Source organism: Dreissena polymorpha, chromosome 8 (genome assembly GCF_020536995.1).
Source record: "Dreissena polymorpha isolate Duluth1 chromosome 8, UMN_Dpol_1.0, whole genome shotgun sequence".
Taxonomy (NCBI): Eukaryota; Metazoa; Mollusca; class Bivalvia; order Myida; family Dreissenidae; genus Dreissena; species Dreissena polymorpha.
In genome coordinates this window covers 60,940,358-60,964,232 of record NC_068362.1, presented here as the reverse complement: position 1 = coordinate 60,964,232, position 23,875 = coordinate 60,940,358, and the positions used below count along the sequence as shown (strand labels likewise).

The 23,875-nt window shown below is 32.9% G+C and overlaps 1 protein-coding gene across 1 annotated transcript in view; it reads right to left on the bottom strand.

Moving 5' to 3' along the window:
* Window positions 1-4,754: 4,754 nt before the first annotated feature.
* LOC127840571 (uncharacterized) overlaps window positions 4,755-23,875 on the bottom strand; it is a 39,846-nt gene continuing 20,725 nt past the window's right edge. The window contains exons 2-3 of the mRNA XM_052368981.1: window positions 7,650-8,012; window positions 4,755-4,843 (exon numbers count right to left, since the gene is read on the bottom strand). Of these exons, the coding sequence (XP_052224941.1) occupies window positions 4,755-4,843; window positions 7,650-8,012 (452 nt within the window). The remainder of the gene's footprint in view (window positions 4,844-7,649; window positions 8,013-23,875) is intronic.

Below are 23,875 nucleotides of genomic sequence, written 5' to 3'. Positions count from 1 at the left end.
TTACATTAAAAAAAAACAATGATTGAATGGCGTGACCTTATTACAAGTTATTAATTTATTAACCTACCTAACTTCCCCATGTACTGTCAAGCAGATAGGCAAAAATGCCATTTAGTAGTTACACTCCTTTGGTGAACTTTTCCTGATGTTACGTCCTATCGTCTTGTTTATCATTGGTATGTAACCAGTCACTGTTGGTATTAAAGCATGAAGCCTGAACACACTTCACAGGCCGGGCTGTAGTTTCACAATTTCTAATTGTCACGGGCGAAGCCCGTTAACGGTTTCGCTAGTATCTTGTTGATTATAATATTACTGGACTTTGAAAAGTGTTTGTGTTAGAATTTAAGAAGCTAAATAAACATCAATGAAAACTCGTTGTTCAATCGAATAACGCTACACATACTTTTATGGATGCCGTCGACCTTGGATCGAAGCTTAATACAACCACCATACAGGATCTAAGGCCAAGGAAAATCACAAATTTGAGAAAGATCTGTGTATTCATAAATGATTGAATTTGAAGAATGTTACGTTCTAATGTGTTTAATGAATAATAATAATTTATGTGTTTAAAGAATAATCAAATCCACGATGAAACAGTCGATTGTAACGCGTAAAAATTCTGAAGGGTCGTGTGCAAAGTCACGTGTCTAACTATTGCAACGTAAAAATGACGCATGCAACGGACACATAACAAATACACACGGAATTTACCAATTTTTGGACGATCTTTATGATACTTTAATATAAAATGATTTATTAAGTATGATAAAATCCTGAAGTGTCCGAAACTGATTGACGTTTGATACCCGAGGCAATAAAATGTTTGTCTAGGTGTAACTGCCTTTTGAAAATTGTATGAAATTTTGTTTATTGCGTTGATACACGTTTCGATTGTTATAATGATGCAATAATGCCTCAAATGTTCGTTACGTTACACAACCTTCCTCCTTAATTTGATTTTGGTATATTTTATGAATAAAAAATATCTTAAACATTTTTACTATTGAATTACCAAGAACATAAAAACATCGTTCATATTGACAAACAAATGATGAAAAAACTGAGGATAACAATAAGATTTTGACGAACGCTGAAATAAATAAAATTTGCTATTGTTATACAATTTAAATGTCGAACGTAATGAAGTGGAGCACATCACATGTCCGATGATGTTGATCGTTGGACATCTGTACATCTGTTGTCGTCCATGTAGTATTGAAGTTGTCGCTCGCGGCGAATACGATGTTTCTTTTAAGTCGGATTTATTACGGCAACAGTCAAGACAGTCAACAGTCAACCGAGCGTCAACTCGTCCGTGGCGATTCGCATGCGGTTGGTGATTCAGATCTGCTTTCCGATGTTTCTATTGTGTCGTCCATTGTCGTTTCTGTTTTAATCATCATTGTTATTGTTTGCGTTATTGTTTGTGTTTTTGTTGCTGGTAACAGCGACATCGTTTCTCTCGGGACATTAAGATCTTCTATTTTGTCAAAAGTCTTGCGAGAGCTTAGCTATGGTAGTTCCCCTAGATGTCTTAAGGCGCCAGATTTATTAGGTTGAAATCCGGATACTTTATATAAGCACGTCAATTATATGAACCGCTGCCACATTCCATTGTGTAAATTGTCACAAGTATTTTGTCCATATGTGCGCCACTCAATGTCTTTTCGAAGATTCTCAGGCGTTGATTTCATATTCAGCAATACGGACCATGTATTATGCTTTCAGAGCAAAACACAGTGATGCCCCCATACAATTCGCGTAGTATGATCTCCACTTCGTTGTGGAGGGCGTTGTTTCGCGATCGTCATTTGCGCAGTCTTGAAATCTCGATCTTTCATTTGCGTTGTGGTTGATACATGCATCAGTTGTTCAAAATCAAGGCAAACATTTATTTATATTCCCTTTCGTTATTCTTAAATATCGGCATGACAAGTTACTAGAACGCATTGTAAATACAACCTTTATTTCATCAAAAATATCGAAACACGTCCTCAAAACATACATAACAGCTTGATATTTTACGTACGTGCAACCAGGAAATTTTAGAAATGTATTCGCCACTTTACTGTCCTAAGGAATTGTACAATGATAGACGTATCCTGTTAATATCGTTATTTCATAAACCTCATGTTTACCACATATATTGCAATAATACCAAAATTATATAAAATTCTTAAAATACTCATAATTCGCCTCTAATTTAATTATTTCTATAACTCATAAAATAATGTAAAACTCAAATACTTTCTTAAATATTCTCAATTCACCGGAATTTTAAGAAAAATTATTGATCTATGCAAAATATGATGATTGAATTTGATACTTAAACAATTTCTGTGAACATAATTTATTATTATTATTATTCTTTTAACAGCTAACTACGTAAAATCCTTTAAAATAATTCTAAAAAACTTCGTTTTAATGACGCCTTTTCCTTTTTTATTTATAAATTAATAAATTTTGAAATCCTCTCTCTGTTTTCCACCATTTATTAATACACTGTCCGTTATTCATGTCGAGTTGTTATTGTTCTGTTGGCTCGTGATGACCGTATAGTGGATTTTTTTAACTTCTCGGTTCGATCCTGATCACGGCACCATTAAAAGACTGTGTGGCGAAGTCTTTGATACAGGATACACAGTTTTATTTCTGCTTATTTAACCTAACACAACGTTTTCAAATGTTTGTAAAATTCAAGATAAAAGTGAAGACCCCCGACGGGCCCCGCCCGCGACACCAATAAATTATTGCATCTTCTATCCGGCTACTTGCGTGAGACTGTGTATTTACTAACGTCAAAATACAGATATAAAAAGATGAAACATTTTATTTTAACGCGTGCAAATTCGGACGGGCCGTGTGCAAAGTCACTTGTCTAACTATTGCAACGTTAAAATGACGCATGCAACGGACACATAACGAATACATACGGAATTGACCGATGTTTTGACGATCTTTACGATACGTTAATATACAAGGATTCATATAGTATGATAAAAACCCGAAGTGTCCGAAACGTATTGACGTTTAATACCCGAGGTAATACAATGTTGGTCTAGGCGTGACTGCCTTTTGAAAAATTGTATGAAATTTGGTTTATTGCGTTGATACAAATTTCTATTATTATATTAATTCAATAATGCCCCAAACGTTCGTTATATGACACTTTAACATAAGGCAAAATACATTTGTCACTTATTTAGCATTACTGATAAAGTTATTTGCGATCTCATGCATTATCTTCTCAAGGAAAGGGTTGAACGGGACGGAAGAGAGCAGACAACCCTGACGAACGCCCACTGATGTCCTGAAGAAGTCCCCCTGCTGTCCGTTGAGAAGTACTGCACTGCTGGCGTTTTCGTAGAGTTTTATAATGACTTGCACCAGCCCTTCGTCAATGTTGAATACTCTTATAACATGCCAGACGCGGTTGAAAGCTTTCCTAAAGTCAATAAATTTGTGGATGAGCTCACGTTGGTGTTGCAACTGTTTCTGAATGATGATTCTGCAGTTGAAGATCTGTTCCACTTCGCTCCGCCCAGCTCTGAATCCAGCCTGCTCTTCGGCCAGCAGTTCCTCAGCCTTACTCGATTAAAGATGTTGTGTAGCATGATTTTGCTGGGATGACTGATGAGACTGATGCTGTGGTAAGGCTCGCACAACTTGAGGTTGCCCTTTTTCGGTAGCGTTAGGACCAGTTACTGGGTCTTCTTCTTGGGCTACTTTTTCTCCTCCCAGATCTTTTGGCATAGTGCCGTCAATGCTGCAATCGTTTTCTCTCCTCCGAGCTGAATCAGCTCGGAAAGGATGTTGTCCATTACCGGAGTTTTCTAAGCCTTAAGACTACTCACTGCTTCATCCACCTCTGCCTTAAGTTAACTTTCGTCTTCCGCTTCTGATCTGGTATCGTTCTGAAAGAGACTAAAGTCCGGTTGAAGCGAATATTTGTAGAGCTCACTGCAGTATATTATCCATCTGTTTAGGACTTCGGAAATGTCGGTACAGAGATTCCCGTCAGCTTCTGATACAACAGTGGCCTTGGGCTGACTGCTTTTAGTGAGGGTCAAGGGTGCTGTAGGCCTTCTTACTGTTGCCTGCGGTCATCCCTTTGTCGATGATGATACATTGTTCCTCAAACCATTCCTCCTTGGCTAATTTCATCTTCTTCCTTACCTCCGTGTTCTGGTAGCTTACCCTACAGTCCAGGTTGGTGTACTTCTCAAGCCTCAGCTCTCTTCTTTTGTAACATCGGTTCATAGTTTTGATCGTTACCCATGGCTTTTTCTTCTTTCTCACTCCCATGCACTTTTTCGGCCGATGACAGTAGGATATCCTTGATGTTGTTGTTAATGGTAGTGTGCGTCAGTTCATGGACCTTGCAACACGTATTGAGTGTTCTTACGTTCCATGTTCCTATGGTTGTTCCTTTTGTCACCAACTTGAGCGATCGATTAGCTCCAGTAACTAACTTGTTGCTTCCAACCTGGAGACTGGCGGTGGAGAGCGCGGTCGTTGTTATTCCTGGTCCCGACCGATACGGCTTTGAATTCTGTTTTTGTAGTCATTGTCATTTCATTTGTTTGTTGTTAAAGCAATCTTGGCGGCGCCCGTTTCCTCTCAAATAATGTGCAAATGGTCGTACGAAACGTGCCAATTCCCTCACTTCGTTTTAACCGCCAAAATAGAAGCTGGTACCAGGGTGTGGTTGGGTAAAATGTCTCTAACCAAAAGTGAGAGTTGAGTGATTAGGTGAGAACCGGTTTTGCCTGACTTCCCGATGGAACTGCTGCAAATCGACAAAGAACTAATTCTGCGCTGACCACCCCATACACCACTGGTATTACAAAGCATTTAAATCGAATAGATAGTTCATCAGCGAATTAAAAAAATAACAAGTAAATCAATAATATAAACAATAAATAACAAGTTTTTAAAATATATAGCGTTTTTTTACTTTGTTCATATAGTCTGCATTTTCCATTTTTATCTATATCGCGTGCGTTTTTCAGTCTGCGTTTCATTGAAACCCACAGCTGGTGTTCGCTATAAACACATACACAATATGGCGCCCAACGCTATACTGTAAGTCAGTTATTGCATTCGCTTTGTGGTCGCTTCAATAATTATCAAATACTTAACAACTATTTTAATAGATACTCTTTGAATTTAAATATGTGTATTAAACAGTTATGATAAATATTTACTTTATCTTTTCAATAATTAAACAACGGACAGATCTGTAGGAAATTACTTTTCTCCAATATTAAAACAAGAGCATACATAAGCGTCCGGTCAATCAGAAATAACATTAACGACCGAATATTTACTTGTTCGCAAAATACCAAAATCTCTTGATACGTGAATCTGATTTTTAAATTGATTTAGGATGTTTAATGTAATATATATTTCAGCAGCGACTTTCAAAAAAAACATAAAAACATAAATAAACAATAGATAAGATAACAAAATTAAATTTAAATAAGTAACTAAAAATACCGTTGTAAAGCAAGAACCGGAGCCCTTCCCTACCTTTTACACATCGACAACTTTTTGGTAATTGGATTCGACCTTTTGCTGTTCGGATTACTTAACTTGACGTCTAAATACTATGAAAATAATACTGCTGTAATGTCTTAATTACCGATAATTATTTTGTCAATTTTATAAAAAGTTTTCTTTAATTTTACCCCTGAAAAATAAATAAATTATTAATTGTTTAGAAGTTAATTAATTTAAGTATCATAACCGTCATAAATATATTGTATATTAAGTAGGACTGTCACTGTAACAAAGGCAAACAGTCGTGATATATTGATTATTAATAATATTATTAATGTATGCATTTTGTTATCAATTGGAGTATTTATTTGTAAATACCATCATAAAAGTTAAATGTTAAAAGTTTTTCATAAATTATCATTTTCAGTATGTTATTGTTATTATTATTTAATATAACTAGAATGAATCAACATCCTTTTGTGTTTATTAAAATATCACTATTAATTATATATACTTCAGTTAATTTTATTGATTAACTTTAATAATTTTCAACATGTTCGTAACATATAAGTGAAGTTCTCTACTTTGTGCAATTAACATTTAATTCTGCTGTAATTATCGAGCTTCCTAAAAAATATTTTCTCCAGCATTTGCCAATTTGAATTATATAGTTCGTGAGAGCGGCCAAGAGGAGGTAGTTCAAACAAAATGGCGATCATTAAACCAGAGTCTGATCTATGCAATAAATTGTCTGCTGATCCAGATTGAAAGGGCAATAACCATGAAATAATAACAGAAATAGATATAGCTCTTGCTTATAATATGTTTTCTTGGTGTGAGCTTCCTAACCATGAATGTTTTTGGAGATATATATAGACATATATATAGACATGCTTCCAACAAAATAAGCATTCTTAGTAAATAAAGGATATTTGTTTAATTCGGTGGATGATCGATTTTAATTCACGAGTGATCATAGAAAATAATATTTTCACGAGTGGCTGAGCCGTTCGTGAAAATATTTTTTTTAGTGATCACTCGTGAATTAAAATCGATAATCCACCGAATCGAACAAATTTCCTTTTTATTTCACGCTGTTTTCACCGTTTATATACATTGTTTAAGAGTTTTACTAAAGAATTTTGCTGGGATAATGACGTAATTTCGTCAAAAAATGACGTCATTTCACAGTAAACTGTGAAAATTATCGATAATTTTCACTGTTAATTTTCATTGTTTGAAACAGTTTGAATTCACTGATATTTTTCTATAAACTACCGGAAAGCATAAAATTAAGGATAATAACCCTGAAAAATTGCTGCGAGATTTATGATTATATAGCATTTCACTTCCTCTCAATAACAGCTCCTGATTAATTATTTTTCCAGTTGGTACTACATAATTTTTTATATACCAACGGAAAACGTTTTGGCATAAAAATTAACAGACAGTAATACGGTTACACCATGAAAGCTTTGCTCACTAAACCCCATCCACCCGACCCGATGAGATTTATCGACCAAAGAAATGTAAATTTGATACACTTAGAAAAGGAGTTATCCCCGAACCACCAAATACAACCGGACGGGCAGGCGACCTGATTCCTGTTTACACATCTACATAAAAACGTATATATGTTCCACTAGACGTTACCTTATTACATTTAGAACATTGAAAAAAAAAACATTTCCGTCTAAAAAAAGTACATACAATTACTGTGATTATTTGATGTAATGTATACATGCATTAATATATATATCGCAAATGAAGAATTTCATATACTTGGATTCATCTGCAATGCCAAGTGTGTAACTCACTGTAACATGGTGTTGTCTTAGCTTCCATTATGAATAAAGATATAAGTTTCACAATTGAACATTCACTTAAAATACATCGAAAATGTAAAACAAATCGATGACTTACTGGTTAAAACATTAGCAATTATGAGTTTGCATCGTAAAGGGTGATAATGATCGTAAGTCCTCCTGTTGCTATGTTTTGTTTCATACAGTCATTTTATAGAGAAAACATCTGTATTTAGCAATACAATTAGGCACTCTTCAGAAAATCACAAATAAATAAATATACATAGAGAAACTTTCCAGTGCATGATTTATACTTGAAGTATAAACGATACTTACTAAATGTCTGGATAGTAACTCTTTCGCTTGTCAACTCCTCAGATCCAATTGTGGGAGCACCCTTACATCTCCACTGATCTCCGTCTTGGTCAAGTGTCAGGTTTTTGATGATGCAGGTGTACTCTCTGGACCTGCATGTACACTCCATGTAACTAGGAAGCGTGGTGAATGGAGAGTAATTGCACTGGTTAGTGTTCTGCACCTGTGTTGCCAGAACATATTTCTCAGTCAGTGCACCATATTTTATCACATACCAATCTGCAAAATCATTCATATTGGAATGTGGTATGCATGTGAGCTGAATTGATGAGTGCTCTGCTTGTCGAGTTGAGTTGGAAGTCAACACTATTTGGGCGTAGGCCACTGAAACAAAAAAGACAATGAAATTGGTTTTATCGGCGATTGTCGGTTATTAAATAGCGGTTTGAATCATGTATGTTTAATAGTCGCGAATCTAATAAACACGAGCGTATAATCATGCGCGATTAACGATATGTTGAACATATATTCTTACAGGGACTTATTTACGGATGTGCAATTCCCTTTCATCCATAAATACGTACTGTAGTCGATATTATTAAACATGTTTTAACTCATATGACAATTACACCTTTAACCGTTATAGTTGTATTGTCTTTTGGAGGAATTTAAAATTGTCACATTTTCAAAAGTTGTTGGCCCAAATCTAATATGCCTATGCATAGCAAGGACACTTTGCCGAACGTTATATCAACTACACCAATTTTCTTTTGCAAGTGTAAAACTGTATTCTAATTATAGCCGTACATTCCTTGTTATTTCTTTAAACGCAGTTTATATTTTCACAATAAATAAAATGTTTAATAATAATGCTCTAAGCAGTACTAAACAGGAGTACAAGTACGCTGTGTTTCCTTTATTCGTTGTAAAATGGCGGATACTGGGTCGAGTCCCAATGACCATGTGTCAATGCAGCCTTCTTTCATTAAAGATGACATTGGGACATTTTGAAAAGAGGAGGAAACTGTAATGGTTCATTTAGATGAATTAACATCGAAGTGGAGCTTAAACGAAGTTGCTGATTTTTGTTTGGAAGATGATGCTAATTTGATACCCGTTCCCGATTTCAGTCAAAGAAAACATCGATTCAGGATTTGCGCAGATTGGTTTGTATAAATCAAAGAATTGACAATCAAATGCCTGCATATCTAATAGAGTTAGCAACAGGCACATCAATAATTTATGATCTCACAGAAAATTAAATCATAAATGAAATTTAAATGCTCGGACATATAGGTGAAGAAAGCTCAATTGTTGCCCAACGCAAGCTTTCCTATTCAACTTTATTAACAATCGGGCATGAATAAATTTATCCTACGATAACTCAGTTTATTACCAGTAATGTATTGCAATGTATTGTAGGCTTGGTCATTGAATAATCATACAGGGTAGCACTCGTACTTATACATTTTACACGATTATTTTTGCAAAGAAAATTGTATATAAATAATAATCTTTTTTTATATTATGAGTTTCTATATTTTCAGAGAGTTTTCTATATGCAGATGGATGACTGTGATAGAGAATGGCATTGGTTTCAAAATTGCAAGACTATATTTATAAAATCAATCTAGTTCTCTGAAACGTATTTAGTGACAATATGCATATCATTTATATTATTTTGCTTTTTGTGAACCCGTGTTGGGATTGTGGACATTAAGTACCATGCTTGTTTTAAACTTAATGGTAAGATGATAAATAATTGATGTTTTAATAAATTAAATGACATGTAAATCATAACGGTTTTTACTATTTTAAGGTAGAATCGGCTATGAATATTAACATTTTCCAGGGAATATTCATAAAGGCCAGGTTAAACCTATTGCATAATACGGGCTACAAAAACACCTACATATATTGATTTTTTTTTCATTTTGTTGTATGTGTTTAAATAGCTCTTGGAAAAACACTCTAGTTTCAGTTAAAGTAACTGGACATTCGTTTCAGAATCCAAACGAATGTTATGATACTTAATAAGAATAAAGTAATACAAATTTCACGTTTTAAGTAGAAGTTATAAGTATATATTTTTCATGAAACTTTCGGTATAGCCTTCATCTGCTTGGTAATGATGAATAGGAAATGACGTCGAATTCATCAGCTGTCAACGACGACATCAACATCATTTTACATATGATTAGGTCACTGTTCTTTTAATTGGTAATATAATGATACAGCAATTAAAGAAATATATCAATACATTAGCAATACTTTAAATAAAAACATTATTTATTATATAACAAATATGTTTAATTTAAACAGTCTATAGCAACTATAATGTGTACATTTGATTCAAAATAAAACGTTTGATTTATGCAAATGGGACTGTAGTGCCGAGAATATGCATCCATTTAGTCTCTTTAAAAAGTCAATTATTTTTAGATCTGTCTTGGCCAACGTGATCATTCATTAACAGACTTTGACTAAAAAGATGAAAACGTTCTAAAACATCTGTTAATGTTTCAGGAATGTGTTTGATATCAAGCATATCACTGCTTGCACGTTGATTACATGTTTGTTTTGTCTCGCCAAAATACTGTTTCTTGCAGGCTTCCTTTTTTTATTGAACTTTGTCTCTTGGCATAACTGATAAATAGCATCAATACTTTACCCAGGAAGATTACAATCTTTTTTAAACATATTTGAATCACTCAAGAATGTTTTAAGTTGTTCGCATGGACAACTGAGATAAATAGTGGTGTTTGAAAAATTGGTGTGCTCGGTACTACTTTTCACCAAATCACACTCCATCCGCATCCGCCGTGATAATGAGTTCACGGCGCGAAAGAGTATTCTTTTCATAACATTTTTGCATAATAAAAATAGTAAACTGCGTTTTACGTTAAAATCGCGGAACACAGCTCTCCTTAAAGCTAACAGGGGCAGGTAAGCGCATAGATGCATTCGCGAAAACGCAGCGGGACTTGTAAATGAACCCTGAAATACACACATACACACGCGCAGCACAGCAGCTGAGGCTTTTAATAGCAACCTTTAATACAGTCGAGTTCATATCAGACCAACGGGAGAAAAACGGAAAACCTCAATATCATTTTAATAAGTGATCAATGAAACCATTACTTCATTATGTAAAGCCAAAAAATATTAAAAGGAAAACGTTTTATTTTAATATGCATACAATTCCATTTCAATATTGTTACATTATGATAAGATATACACTGTTCATTGAGAAAAATCGTGACAATCGGAGATAATATATCTATATTCGCTTCAACTCAACATGAAAAGGTTTGTTTTAATCTATATATGAATGTCTTTTATGTATGTTTAAATAAAACTGAAATTACTAAATCGTCCCGGGAAGACATAATGGACTATCGATAAACTTTGATAACAGAGTATTGCTTTCAAGAAGATGAAACATTGTGTTGAATATTGTGTTGATAGGAAGAAAATCGTTTCATTATCTAACCATAAATATTCGCTGTAATCGGTAAGTCGGTATAGAAATCGTTCTAGAAACAATAAATAAGCTACCGAAATTTGCCAGTTTCCTATAAAAAAACAACACAGTTTTACTTTAATTTTCTATATAAAAGTAATGTACTTAAATGTTCCATTCAAAAGTTACAAATACATTTTTAAGACCATCGTCATGTGAAAATGGATTTTATGCCATATGCGGCCAGCGTATCTATAGTCTAGCCTGTGCATCTCAGAGTTTGTTCAGGAGATACATAATGAAACCACAAAACCTTGCGTGATTTATAGCTATAAGTGCAGCTTATGACCATACTGCGCAATTGCGATGAATATGCGATTAACAAGTGAAAAGCAACAACAACAATTAATACCTTTCTTAATTTTATTTATTTAAAAAATGTATTTTTCTTAATTTATTTCAAAAACAGGTTATTATGTTTAAGCGATTCCGATAGCCAAAAATCGCCAATGCCGATTAAATTTTTCAGCTGGCGGTTAAAGCTTGAAATGTAAAAGGAAAGGGCGATTTAAAAAAATCGAGGTTTCTCTGTTAATGTATCAGTATTCCCTACTTTAAAAGACCACTCGGTACCTTCTTCAACGCGTAATCGCCATAAACGCCACATCGGCTAATAGATACTCCACTGATCAAAGATAGCATGACGCGCGTATCGAATATTCAAGCCACATTACATAATCTTGTGTCAAATGAGAAATTCTCAGGGAACTTTCTAGTCGCCATACTGTGATGTTAAACGTCCAATCGGTTACGAGAATGCTTATGAGGGTTGGGTTAACTGGCGACTATTATTTTTAATTTACGTCGGTCAATGAAGTAAGCGTCTACCGCAGATAGATAAGCAACTAATTACAGTTTTCTCATTTACGTTATATCAAACGGTAATTAATACAGTAAATAAAAGACATTAATGTCGGGCATCATCATCACACATGTCAATTTACGTCTAAAACATTGCAGTAGATAGTAAGTTCTTAAATAAAATTTTCACGGAAGGGGGGGGGGGGGAGAGTATAGGAGTTACACATTACTACCAATACATAAATTAATAAAAATGAAATGGAAATAAATGAAATCAAGAATTTAATTTCAGACGAAAAAAAAAATGTGGTTTGCTTTAGAATTTAAAACAATGCCCATTAATACCAATGCATTTATTATGATAATTATGTTATGTTATAAAAAAAACAAATAAATATTGATTATATACTGTTTGCAACATGCTTCAATATTGTATTATGCATAATGTCCAAAGTATAAAAACATATAGAAAACATTATAAGAGAGACATACATCATGATAACTGGAAACATGACATTTTTGAAATATCCAATCACAATATAATTACACAAATAATTGACATTGTAACCAAAATAAAATATAATTGATGTTTACAATCAACATAAGAACTGTGTTGTTGCGGCCATGTATGGCTTATCGGTGAATACATGGTACATAAATGTACTGTTAAAATAAACATTAATTTAAAAGCTTATAAAATACATTTTTAACATTAAAATAATTACTTGTATTTAACTTTAACTATAAGATAACAAAGTGATATTTGTTATTTGCATTATTTTCTTACCTGTACAGCCTTGGTGCATTCTTTATGTGTGATTTGTTATATTTAGTTCTTAATATGTATTAATATTTCAAATTGCTTTCATGTCGATAGTAAAAATAAATGAAATAAGTGAACATTGATTACATTAAAACAGAAAACAACTACTAAGACTCTTACTTCAGTTTAATAACAATTATAACATGTTGAGTAAATAACTCTAGCAATGGATAACATCACTTCCTTTGCATGCTTTTGAAAGTTATTTATAACTGTTTTTCCTCCAAATACATGAATAGCTGATCAAAAAAAATTAGACTCAAGTTTAAAAAAGTTAACACAAAACATAAGAATAATTTATACATAGTAAAATATATTACACTTCGTCAGCGATCACCACAGTTAACATTTGACATTATAAACAAAGTAAACTTATAGACACATATGTTAAAACTAGTATTGATAGGCATGGGATTAATTCGAATTGATAGTGTTTAGGAAAAAAAATATCCTAGAGGTCATTGAAACAGAAAACAGTATGCATGTGGTATAAACATTTAACATATATTAATAGTGTTCCAGTATATAACGGAATGGGTGTACGCTTAACGCACATCCAGTGCCCGAGCAAGTTTGTTACATTTTAAACATAACCCTTTAACCCACGATATAACGTTTTAAGCATTGTAGCATTGACGCGCCTGCGTTGAGGAACGTTGGACACACGTCTGCTTGTTTTTCATGCGGTAAACTGCACCATTGTAAGTAGAAGTCTACCCCGCAAGTTTGAATGACGAGTGCAATCATGCGTGCTATATTGGGATTATTATGAAAACAAGGAACAAAACACACTTTAGTCCAAGATACCATTATTAAACGTTGGAAAAGTACCAATGAGGGAGGGGATTCACTTTTGGAGGTGATCGCTAACAATTGATTACATTAAACGGATTTCTGATGTGGTCAGGGACACATAACTATTAAGTCCCTGAACATCTTTTACCGATTTGAAATCAATTTTGAAAACATCAAGATACAAAAAGCCCTTAAATGCTATTCGGTAGGGAACAAATGATAAGCATATCACCAAGACGGCAGAGTAAAAATTAAATTAAGTGGACAAAGTGTATGTTGTGTCAGAAATTTACAAAAGGACAGTCTTTATAGTGTACAATCGCTAGAAAAATCTGCTCAGATTCTTTAAAAAGATAAAAGTAAAAATTTGATGTTAACTCGGGTTATTCGAAAGCAGCCGATGAAAAATCACATGTTTGCTTTTTTTTCCAATTTTAAGCAAAATGCATAGAACAATGAGATCGTCAATACAAATAAGGACTTATTTAGCCCGTTCGGAGTCGGAGTCAACAGCTAACGATCCAATTTGGGATAAACCTGTCTGAAACTATGAGGGAACATTAAACAAAGAAATGGTTGAAATACTTAATATTTTCGAAGTGACTATGAAGACACACGGAATTATAAGTACAACTGGAGGAGTATAAACTAACAGAAGGTTGAAGATATTGTCTCCAATAGACAGGTGGAAGATATTGTCTCCAATAGAATATATTTTTTTCATTTAAATAGGTTTGTTGGAAGTTCGGTTATTGATCATGTGCCCAATAACAAAAGGTGCATCGATAATGAACACATTAAATAAAACAATCTTAGTGTTGCACAAGATATAGTGTAAAGCGATAATAGAGAAAGACGATGACTTAACATCAGTCTACTCGCTCTGAGAGGCGTGTAAACTTGTCAAATGCTGCGAATAATTGTATACAAATACAAAATTCTACGGTAATATCGGAAATAGATATATTTATCAAGAGATAGAATAAACGACGTTTACTTGAAAGTTCTCTAGCCCCAAGTTTAAGAAATACAGACTGACATGAGGAAAAGGCTCAGAGAAGAAGACTATACAATATAGTTCATACTTGTTAACTTAGAAAAGACTGTTACAAGACAGAAGTGTAGCAACAAACAGTTCGAATTTGGGGCTCATTCAATGAGTCATATTTTACCAATTAAATGCTTTGACAAAACCTTGAATTCAGCCTTGAAGTGTGAAGCAACTTGCTGCAAGCCTTGCCGTGTAAGCTGTTTGGTGACGAGTCACAGACATTCGAGTAAATAAAACACTAGCCTAAACTTTTATTTTATATATTTTAATTTGGAAAATATGTTGATTTAATTACTAAACATAGTACTTGAACAACGCATTTCATTACCTGAATCTAACCTGGCGAAGTATCAAATATTTCAAATGAAATGTCCTTTCGCTTCTCGAAATATATCTTATGGATTCTATGTTTAAGCAGTGTAACAATACAAAAACATAAAATACTATATGCCTCGATCAAAGATATTCATCATTTTAATATTATGCGTTCCAGTAGTAAATGGACGTATTATTTTGAATGTATAAATTCTCCTTACTAAACAAAAGATAACACATGGCAGACGGTTTTCGACTTTCAAAAAGGTGAACATGCAGGATCTATCTCCGGATTTATTGTTATTATTTGTCAATAAACTAGTATTCATAATTGCTTACAAATAAGAAAAATTACAATGGGATCTAACTCAAATCTTTGTATCGAGCACGTCTCACCAAAGTTTTGGTTCGATGTAAAATTCGTCGTAGTTGTGTTTAGCAAACGTATTCTTCCATGATGAACAATATAATAATTTTACATTCAACCAACAAAGAAACCACTTATTTATCGAAGAAATTACAATGTCTTTTTTTGTTCATTTCCAGAAAATTGTTAATTAAATCAGCACCAAACATATTAAATAACACAGACTTTTTACAATGTATGCTACTCAAACATTGATATTATTCCTTTATTTGCGTGGATTTTAATTTATGATTCCAGTCATTCCAGTCATATATTTCAAATACTTTTATTCAATTTATATCATAACAATCCATGTAAAATACACACATAGTTCCTTTTTTAAATCCGTTTGCGTTTCAAAACGATTGCGAACTCGAACCGAGTGATTCTATTAAGTTTTTGAGTAATAACATAGTGTGAAATACACGTGCCGTTTGGTGGAATTTTGATTTTCATTGAAGCAGAAAGAAAATTTGAAGATACAGGTGGAAGCTTTTGTAGCCATACTGCATCGGATGACCATAAACGACCACGCAGATGGAGTTCAGACAACATTGATGAGAGGAAACACTGGAATTTGAAGCCGATGAAGTTTATTCAGAATTTGTTAAGGGAATGTCCTTAAAAGAAGCAATCATTAGATCAACGAGCTTCCTGAAGTTCAAACCACTCAATGGATTAACACAGAATGCATAACGTTTAGCAGACTAATTGGAAACTGCAAGAAAAGACCAAGTTTGCAAAACATGGTCACAAACGTCAGAATTGTTAAATGACACAATAAGACAATTCGTTCTTTGGGACGACGAAGATGGAACAACATCGAAGTACATATAAATGATCCACTATTGTCACGATTAGTAGCACAATAAGATCAGAGCGACGAAGACCCTACAGCTGTTCGCTATTGAATAACCTTAGACGCAACTCATTTTTCAAAATAAAGTTATTGCTTTTTAAATGGCAAGTTTAAAATAATAACAACTCATTCAAATTTATTGAGAGTGTGTCTAAACGCAAATGATTATTAAATGTGTGAGCGCTGTTAAGTACCCTATGGATGTTATAGAAATAACTTAGACAATATAACAACAGGCCCGTTTTTAGATTTTCTGAAAGAATAGAAATTTTGACGAGAACTGTACTATGATAACCAGTTTATATAAAATAAAAGTATTTGCAATCACCATTATTTTAATAAATATGTCGTTGGAATATATGATACCTATTACAATACCTCTCACATTTCATTATGGAAATTTTCTTTACAAAACATTTGTTTTATAATACCACATAAACATGGTTAAATATACAATTAGATTTTGATGAAAAGAAATACAAAATAAATCTGCGAGCAAGACGTTTTACTCACGAATAATGTAGTCCTTAAGACAGCGCTGTTGACACGCTTTAGGGTGTTAATGTATTACTTGTTACCCTCACATTTTACATCGTTTTAACCAGTCCCTGAACTTATCATCTGTATATAACACTATTCTGCGTTGTATTTAGTTGTTTGCTATACCAACTAAGGTTAATAGCCGTGTTTCAAAAATCGGTATGCTGGGAACTACGATTCACCAAAGCAAAACTCAATTTGAATCCGCGCCGAGAAACAGTTCGAGAGGCGGAAGAGTATACTTTACAAAACGGTTTTGTTTTATGAAAATAGTCCACTGCGTGTTACGTTATAATCTCGTAACACAGCATCGGATGGTCAGGTCAGCCAATATATGCGTTCGCGTAAACGCAGTGAAACTACTAAATGAACTCTGAAATGCACACATACACGTGCGCAGCTCAGGCTTTTAATTAGAAACATTAAAAACAGCCGATTCTTTAGCAGATCAACGATAAAATAACGAAAAAAAAAACAATACTATTTTTACTAAGTGATCAATGAACCATTATTTCATTGTGTAAAGCATAAAAACAATATTAATAAAAGAAAAATGTTTTATTTCAATATGAATATAAATTCCATTTCATTTTTTTTTCATTATGCAAGTAAAACCCTGTTAATCGAGAACAATCGTAACAATCGGAAATAATGTATCCACTGTATCATCTTAAACTCAACAGAAAACAACAAAGTTTTGTTTTGATCATTGTCGATTTAATTGTGTTTGATATATGTTTAAATAAAACTTCGCGTTTTGGCTAGGTACTACGTCACGAAATCGTCTGGGGAAGATATTATGGTCTATCGATAAACGTTGGTAACACAGTATTGCTTTCAAGATGAAAAACCAAAAAACTACCGAAATAATAGCGCCACGGAAATCTCTTCATTATCTTACCACAAATGTTAGCCGTTCTTGGTCAGTCGGTTTGGAAGCCGCTATTTAAAGACTGAATGTGATACCGAAATGTGCCAGTTTGCTATAAATAACATAGTTTGATTCATTTTTTATCGAAAGGTAGAGTGCTAAGATGTTCCATTTATAAGAAACAAAAAAAGGTTTAAAGCTTGATGAAGATATAAACACCACCCCGTGCTTGCTCCAATTACTTGTTCTATTTTTCAGTATAAAGTACTAAATAATATATTTAGTTTTGCTTGCGTCGCTTTTATTTGTTTATCTTAATATGGCTGATTGTAATTATTTGGAATAGACAGATGGTAGATGATTTAATGATCAGTTTTCTTTAATATTGAATATTTATCTTTAGCATGTCATGTTTTCACTGTTATGAGATGTGTGCTAGGTATCATCAGTATCTTTCATTCCGATTCATACATTACACGCTTAACTCGTTAGTATAGCTTTTTTCTACTAGTTAAAATCAATTGTACGTATTTATCTGTTTTATTCCGGTTGATAAAAAGCACTCTCAACTCGTTGGTATAGCATGTTTCTGCTAGTTAAAATTAATTGTACGTATTTATCTGTCTCAAAAAATCGCTTCCCTTGTTTTACACTGCTCATGTGTGTTTTGTTTTTGTTTGTTTGAAATTGATTTAATGTGTGCTACCATTTAGTCTCTGCTGTTCAAAGAATGGTAGAAAGGGTTGAATTTTGTGTGTTGTGTTTGTTAATTGTTTAAAAGTGTGCCAATATTTACTTGTTGCTGTTATTCAGTAGCTACTTAGAGATAAATTGTAAAATAAGCTTTATCACTAAAAATTCATATAGACAGATACTTGAATATGATTACTTCTACACTTGCTTATATTTATATTTTTATATTTCGAATATACATCTTGAATAGCTGAGCAATCAAACCTTATTGTATAAAGTTAAGGGCAATTTATCTTACTATTTGACGTACTTTTGTGTTCTTTTTAAATTGTATGTTTTATGTTATTGTTACATTGTATTTCTCTGTTAAATTGTTTATGCCTGTTTGTTTGTTTGGATGAATATATAATGAATTGTGTTTAGACTGCAGTGAATGAGAATGCTTTTTTATATCTATGGTGTTTCAACGAAAATGTAATCGTTTATAATACGAATGGATAATTAAACGATTGCACAATACAATAGTCGTGTTCTGAATGATGTTTCTAAAAGATCTGATGTTTTTGACTATCTGAAAACTCTGAATAGCCATAAATATTGTCTGCAAGATTGTCATTTTATTTATTTAATGAAACAACAGATCTACTAACAATTGGTTGATGAATGCTGTTTTAGTTTCGGCACTTCTAATTCAAGAGGAGTATGTATTTTCTTTAATAAATGTGTAGCGAACATGTCTTTTAAAGTGCATAATCAATAAAAAATATACATAAGGAAATTGCTTAATCCTAGACTTAACAATAGATATCCATAGATTTACTATGTGCACTTTTTATGGACCAAACAATGATACTCCTTTGATTTATAGTATACTTTTCAATACAATAAAGACCATAGGAAATGAGGCGTATGTACTATGTGGAGACTTCAATTTTGTCCTAGATGTGAATATTGATTATGCCAACTATAAAATATTTACTAATAAGAAGAAGTCAAGGGAATTATTATTTTCTGCTTTCACTGATAAGCACTTAATAGACACGTTTAGGGTCATAAACTGTTATGAAAAATGTTTTACTTTGCGAAAGCCTTACACTTTCCAACAAGACATATTGAACGTTTTAACCACCAATGATTTTCATAAGTTTATTAGGAAATCGGACATACACGCAAGCCACAGATAACTTCGCTATAACTTTGGAATTGAACTTAAGCAAAATAGAACATGGAAAAAGCCTGTGGAAATTTAATAACTCATTTCTTTATGACCAAGAATATGTTCATTGCATAAAACAAACATTAACGAAGTAAGCAGCAATATGTCTTACCTGTTTATACTATTGAACTTCTTAATACTATAGACAATGACTCAATACAGTTAACTACCAATGATCAACTGTTTCTTGAAACTTTATTGGTGGAAATCAGAGATAAAACCATATCCTATTCAAGCTTCAAATCCAAACAGAGAAAAGAGAGAGAAGATATTATCTTAATAAGCTATTGAAGACATGGATAAAAAACAAATCGAAAAATTGACGAGCTCAATACATTGAATAAATAACTTTTAAACATTCGATACATAAAATTGAAAGGAGCTTTTATTAAAGCTAATGCGAAATGTATTGAAGAATGCGAAAAACCCTCAAATTACTTTTGCAACTTAGAATCTCAATATGCTACTAGTTAAAACATCCATTTTATTGAAAACGATGAAGGTCAACGGCTACGTGACAATCGTATTTTAAAAGAAGCAGCCTAATTTTATAAAAAAATGTATACAAAGTATATTTTCAATGACTCTTACAATGTGCATGATAACCTTAAAATCATAAATACTATTAAATTAAGCACTGCACTTCTAAATCATTAGAAGGATTACTAAAACTTAAGGAAATATCAATCACTTAAAAATATATGCAGCATGAAAAAAGCCCTGGATCAGATGGTTTCACCGCAGAAATTTCGACATTATGAAATATACAGGAGATAACAATATCCCTAGACTCTTGATGCCCATCGACTTTGAAAACATTCGACACCCTTGAGTTTGATGTGATAGAAAAAAAAACATTTTAATTTGGGAAAACGTTGATTAAATGGATTTCCCTTTTTCTAAATAATTCCTTGATGGCAATTCAAATAAATGTTGTTTTTTTATCAGAATGTATTACAATTTAATGAGGCTGCCGACAAGGAGACCCAATAAGTTCGTATATTCTTATTCTCTGTGCTGAAATTAAAGAATTTAAGAAATTGTAATGCTATTAAAAGGATAGTGATACAAAATATTTAATACAATATTTCTCAATTTGTTGACGATAAAGCTTTCTTACTAGATCGCACCGATGTCTCCCTCAATGCTAACTTGATTTTTTAAATCATTGCGCCTTATGTTCTGGATTAAAAATTAATTATGACAAACAAATCCTATATGGATTTGCTCTAAACAGTTCAGCATACAGTCAATAAAAACTAAATATAAGCTAGTCTGGGGCACAACAAACTTTAAAGTTTTAGGAATATTATTTGATGTTGATTTAAAGAAAATGATTGGCATTAACTTATCCAGTAAACTTGAAAAGCTGCACACGCTGCACGATATCATACATTTTTGGAAAAGGAGAACTGTATCACCCCTAGGAAAAATAACTGTTGTTAAATCACTCTTACTTCCCCCTGTTACACACCTGTTTATAGCTCTTCTTTGCCCAGGAGAAAGTGACCATGGCTTTTGTATATGCTTTTGAATAAACTATGACAATGACATGGTTAAGTAAAATTGTATCAAGCAATGGAAAATGTTTCCAACTGGTATATTGTATGTTTGATGTGAAGAAAATGTTTAATTTAGGATAATATTAAATTGAAAAAAATATGATAATTTAAAAAATTGTTTTTGGAGAGATGTCCGTACATGCTATATCGAGTATATTAATAAACGCATTTTCAGTAAGTGTGAAGATATTCTTGATATGCCTTTATTTTACAACCACAATTTTAAGATAGGCATTAATAGTATATATAATAAAAATATGTATCAAAGTGGAATAAGATATGTAAGGGATAAAGTATGCACTTCTGGAGAGTTTTTAAAACAATCTGTATTAGAAAATCAGATTGGTGCTAAGATTATTTTTGTATGAAGACTTAATCAGAACTGTGAAAGCACTTATCAGATTATCATGAATTCCAGTAATAAAAAAGCCCAATATACGATTTGCATTTATATCATTTTACTTAAATAACAAAGCATTGGAGAATAGTCAAAACAAACTTGTTTATAAATGTTTTAACTATAAAACAGATACACCCACTTGCCATTCAAAATGGAAACACTTTTAATAACATTGAACGGACAAAAGTGCATACACTTACTTTTACTATATCTAGAGACACACACACTCAGTGGTTCCAGACAAGAATTATTCAAAGAATCTTAAGAACCAACTATTTGCTATATGAAATGGATATTGTTACTTACAATTTATGTTTCTTTTGTAAGGAAAATGAAGAAATCATATTACACATATTCTGGGACTGCATTTTTACAAAGAGAATTGTAAATTATGTTATAGAATTTTTAGAATCACATAATGTGCACAAATATACAGAGATTTTCTGTCAAACAATGCTATTTGGGAGTACAAGCATACAACTACTAAACTGGGCAGTTGCAAAGTCTTTTTGTAACTCAATAAAATAATCCTATTGTAAATTGTGTTGTTTGCTCTACATATTTGATACCATTGACTTTTGATTTAATTTTAAAATTTGCTGATGTACAACCGTTTTTCGATCATAACATAGATTATGGGTATGTGTCCGTGCATGTGTGTGTGTGTTGTGTGAAGTGTATGTTTGTGCCTATATAATGTTATGCATGGATTTTATTTACCTCTATTATAGCCATACCTGTTTTATATATAGCGAGTTGAATTGTTAAAGGAACTATATTATATACTTAAAAAATAACATGTAAACTAACAATACATTTTGTAATGAACGGAGGTGAAATTAAATTTAGATATTTATAAAATGAATATTTTTTTTAAAGACCCGCGCCTTGCGAAAATGGGTCTTATGCCTAATGCGGCCAGCGTAGCTATTGTCCAGTCTGCGCATCTCGCAGTCTTTCAGGGAGATGCCTAATGATACCACAAAATCTAGCGTTATTTAAAGCAGACAGACTGGGCTTGAGCTACGCTAGCCGAAGCGTCATAAGACCCATTTTCGCATCAGCGGCTCTGAAAGTATAATTTGAATTTGTCGAAAGAAGACTGCGTATTAATAACATATTAAAATACTATATATTTCGATAGTGAAAAATTAAAATCATAAACCACGTGAGGAAACTGGATGTGCTCTCCCGTAGTATATTTAGACTATTTGCAATAGCAAATAAGCTTAAGTAATACCACAAATCGAAACAACGGGGCAAAGGTTGACTCAAAAAAATGCGGTAAAATGCCGCGATGTAGTAGACGTTGGGCAGATGGAATGGATATGGTAGTTAACATTGAGTTTACTAATGCTGACATTTTTGTCACTTGAATTGTTTCTAACATTGTCTTCTTAGAATTTTTCTAAGACCTTTTTGTTAATTTTTCTAAAACAATGTAAGTGAAAAAACGTTCTAAGAAAATAAACGAATTTCCTTCGTGAAAGAATTCTGTAATTGGAAAAGCGAGGGTCTAACTAAAACGCATACGGAAAAAACGCAGACAATATAGATTATGTTGAAAAATGCATACGATATGAACAAAGAAGGACAATGCAGACGGTGATTGGTGTCCATTACTATGGTGTTTATTATGGTTTCGTTGTTTTAATTTTAATGTTAGCCGTAAAAAATACATTATAAATACTTTAATATTGATGTTTTGTTAAAAAACGTTGCTCGGAAAAGAGATTTTGACAAAGTTGAAGCCGAGTTGTTTCCGAGTGAAACGATGTTAGGCTGTGACTACCAATTTGCGCACTATATCAAACCATTTATAAATAATACAGACAAAAGCCAGCCGCGCAGATGCGGGCGTTGACCGCTATTTGTATGATATTTCTGACAATCATATATACATAGTATTTAACATACCTATTAGACTCGACAGTTGTCTGCCCGCGTCATATATTTTCGCGATGGATTCATATACCACTTCGACAACAGGTATATCACACGTATATGCATACTCGGGCAAAAAATAGCTAGGAAAGTCATTATTTTGTAGCGCATTGTTCTCTATCTTATTTCACCCCCAAAATACGACTGTTTTCTCTAATTTGATTTGCTTCCTGTTTTCTGTTTCCCGGATGTAACGGAAAAAGCCATAGTTCCAGACTGGTTTGCCACAAATATAACCCGCCTTAAATGTAAAGCAAGAATACCGATTTATTTTGATTTAATGAGCTACAATATATTCGAAATCTTATTTGTATTATTATCCTCATAAATCAGTTAATACTTGTTTAAAAAAAAATGATATAAAAAAACATTAAAGTTGCCATCTGTATTCTTGCCGTGTCATTTTTCCTGCGGTTTTGCAAATGCGCCACCCTACTGTTTACATGTC